This window comes from Chrysochloris asiatica, unplaced genomic scaffold (genome assembly GCF_000296735.1).
Source record: "Chrysochloris asiatica unplaced genomic scaffold, ChrAsi1.0 scaffold00046, whole genome shotgun sequence".
Lineage (NCBI taxonomy): Eukaryota > Metazoa > Chordata > Mammalia > Afrosoricida > Chrysochloridae > Chrysochloris > Chrysochloris asiatica.
The window spans coordinates 2,924,744-2,928,134 of record NW_006408564.1 but is presented as its reverse complement, the minus strand read 5'-3'; the positions used below and the strand labels follow the sequence as shown (position 1 = coordinate 2,928,134).

The 3,391-nt window shown below is 40.3% G+C and overlaps 1 protein-coding gene across 1 annotated transcript in view; it reads right to left on the bottom strand.

Moving 5' to 3' along the window:
- Positions 1 to 394: 394 nt before the first annotated feature.
- The window catches only part of CACNA2D3 (calcium channel, voltage-dependent, alpha 2/delta subunit 3), a 1,461,104-nt gene continuing 1,458,107 nt past the window's right edge, over positions 395 to 3,391 (bottom strand). The window contains exons 37-38 of the mRNA XM_006862056.1: positions 3,055 to 3,137; positions 395 to 817 (exon numbers count right to left, since the gene is read on the bottom strand). Of these exons, the coding sequence (XP_006862118.1) occupies positions 725 to 817; positions 3,055 to 3,137 (176 nt within the window). The 3' untranslated portion in view covers positions 395 to 724. The remainder of the gene's footprint in view (positions 818 to 3,054; positions 3,138 to 3,391) is intronic.

The following is a 3,391-nucleotide window of genomic DNA, read 5'->3' as shown; positions in this document are numbered from 1 at the left end:
GGGGAAAGCTAGCAGCCAAATGCTCAGGCGATAAGGTTGAGAATCATTCTTCTTTTCCTCCTTGAAGTCATCTCAGAATGAATTCTTAGGATTTATGACTTCTTTATTTCTGTTCCCAAATAGTTCAACACTACAATATTAAGAGAGCTTGTATTCTCATACAAATTATGATTTCTATTGAAGCTTACTTCAATAGAACTCATGAAATAAGCTCTTTCCATGTAGATCTAGTTTGATATATATATACCTCTGTAAACATTTTTATAATGGAGATCTGCGTTAAAATTAAGGCTCTGCCAACAACCATCCTTCAACCAGTTCTGAAAAGAGTGACTTTTCTTCCACCCCTACATTTTCACCTATAAAATATTAAAACTCAGACAAGGAAGTTCTCATTTTAATATACTTTATTTAAAAAGTACACAGTTTTAAATTGTTTTCAATGGGTTCCAAGCAGAAGGGACACTGCCTACCACTTGCAGTCCCGTTTCTGATGAAGGATGATTATCATGTGGTAAACTCACATCTGCATGACTGGCAAAGTCAAAAGATAACTTTTTTTTTTTTTTTTTTTTCAACATATCTTTTAGAGTTTATATCACACACAGTTTAAAATCATGAGATGCTGATGTTTGGACTATATTTCATGTCTCCTATGTCGCACCATATTTTGGTTCACAGTTTATCCATGATTTAGCATGCCAAGAGATTGTCTCCATCAGTGTCACCTTGAGAAGAGCAGTAGCAGCAGAGGGGGCAGAAACAGGACCTGCTGGGCCTGGAGACTCGGTGCACCCCCACATTCCCTTGCATTCTCCTAGGGTAGAAGGCAGAAGGTGGTTAGAGCAGAAAATCAATTCCAGGATGTCTTAAACTTTCCAAGTCCTATTGAACTCCCTAGACCCCCGCAAGACTCCGATTTAGCTGTCAGTTCATGAAATGAAATATTTGAAATCACTGTTTATATGCCACTACATAGAATGCTTCCGTGCTTGTCTGTCATTTTGTCATCCTGTGGTGACTTGTATATGTTCCTATGATGCTGGAAAAAGAGGAAGACCCCCAACGAGATGGATCAGCCAGGTGGCATCATTGATGGACTCGGGGGTGGCAGCAGTGGTGAGGTTGGCCCAGGATCGAGCATTGTTTTGTTCTGCTGTGCATGGGGTCGCTATGAGTCGGTTCCGACTCGATGGCACCTGACAACAACAACATGATGCTGGAAGCTATACCTCTAGTGTTGCAAATAGCAGGGTCACCTATGGTGGACAGGTTTGAGGTGAACTTACAGAGAAAGACAGGCTAGGAGGGAGGAGAGACTATTTCTAACTTTATGACTTCTTCATTGCACATATCTTTTTAAAATATCTTTTATGTTGACTATGCACATGGGCCTTACCAAATGGAATACACAGAAATCAAATTGGCTACTTCTGTGGAAGAATATAGCAAAAAAAGCTCCATATTATGAGCCAAAACTATGCCTGGCAAACTGTAGAAAAGACCAACAATTGCTTATATGTAAGTTCCAAATGATGCTAAAGAAAACCTAAACAAGTCCATGATACCCAAAATGTGACCTTGAATACATCCCACCTGAATTTAGAGATCACCTTCAGAACAGATTGGATGCATTAGACACTAAAGACCAGAGGAACTGAGGGAAGACATCAAGACCATCATACAGGAAGAAAGCAAAGTGTCATTAAGAAGGTAAGAAAGAAGGAAAAGACCAAAATGGATGTCAGAATAGCCTCTTAAGCTTGCTCTCCAGTGTAGAGACGCTAAAGTTTTAGAAGACAAAGTCCTGAAGTTATTGAAGCATTCTATGGGCAAAATACTGAATGAAGAAGAAAACCCCAAATGAAGATGGAAGTTATACACAGAGTCACTGTAGTAAATAGAAATGGTCGATGTTCAACCATTTCAAGATGTAGCATATACTGAAGAGCCATTGATGCTTAAGGGAGAAGTCCAAGTTGCACCGAAGGAACTGGCAAAGAAAAGGGTAACAGGAATAGATGGAAAACAGTTGAAATCTTTCAACAAGCTGATGTGGCAGTGGAGGCACTCATCCATTTATGCCAAGAGAGTTGGAAGACAGCTACCTGGACAACTGATATTTGTGCCCATTCCAAAGAGAGGTGATCCAATGGAATGCAGAAACATTGGATACTATCATACATTGACAGAGAACTTCCAAAGATTCAAGCCTGTTTCAAAAGGGGATGTGGAATGATGGATATCACTGCTGATGTCAGATGGCTCTTGAGTGAAAGCAGAGCATCCCAGAAAGATGCTGGCTCTTGTGGCATTTCAGGAGTAGTATCATCTCAGTTTCCCCATAGAAATTGATCTAGAAGCTTTCCATTTTAGGGAGAAGTGTTTATTATAAAATTTGTGGTAATATCACTTTTCTTAGTACAAAGCATAATTTTCCTCTGTCACTTTATATGTAAATGCAAACTGTCTTTATAATTGTGAGTTGGTGAGGCTATAGGATAAGCACTGAACTGTAAGGTCAGTTTGAACCACAAGATAGGTGGTTCAAACTCACCACTCTTTGGAAAGCCTATACAGGGTCACTGTGTGGGAACTGACATGACAGCACTTAACAACAACGTTGTTGTTGTTGTTACGTGCCGTGGAGTCTGTTCCGACTCATAGCGACCCTGTACAGGGTGTCCGAGGCTGTAAATCTTTACGGGAGCAGAAAGCCTCATCTTCCTCCCACGGAACAGCTGGTAGTTTCGATCTGCTGACCTTGCGGCTCACAGAGCACCTTTAACAACAATAGCTATATGTAAAACTGCACAAATCAAGATGGCCAGAGCTACACTATATTAAGGGCAAAAAAACCGCCCCCAAACTCTCTTGATTTGATTTATACTCAGTCAGTAGGCAATGAGAAGCCCAATGTAGAGTGCCATTAGCCTTCTTGTCTATTCCTTGTAGTTTGCTTAAAAGGGACTTCTTTCTCCTGTGTACACCTTTTAGCTGTGATTCCTGGATCACTATGAATGTGAAGTAAGAACAGAGAAAGTTCTGACTTACCTCAGGATGAAAGCCATGGCAGGATTCGGGACGCCTTCTTATCTTCTGGGCCTTCAAGCGCTCACACTTTAGGGATTCATTATGTTGACTGTAGTTAAGGCTCACTTCTAAAACAGCTTCCTTTTTTTGTTTTGATGTCACTGAGTGCAGTTCCTCCTTCTTTCAGAACCCTTCTGCATTTTGTCCTTAGATAAATGCTATTCTTTTTATCTCAAATGTTGAATTATTTTAAGGTGTGTTTACCTCCCTAGTGTTTTGCTTATATAGACCTGTTGTTTGACTGAAATGTAGGCCATAGAGGGTGAGTTCATTTTCAGAACTGAAGAGTGACTATGGG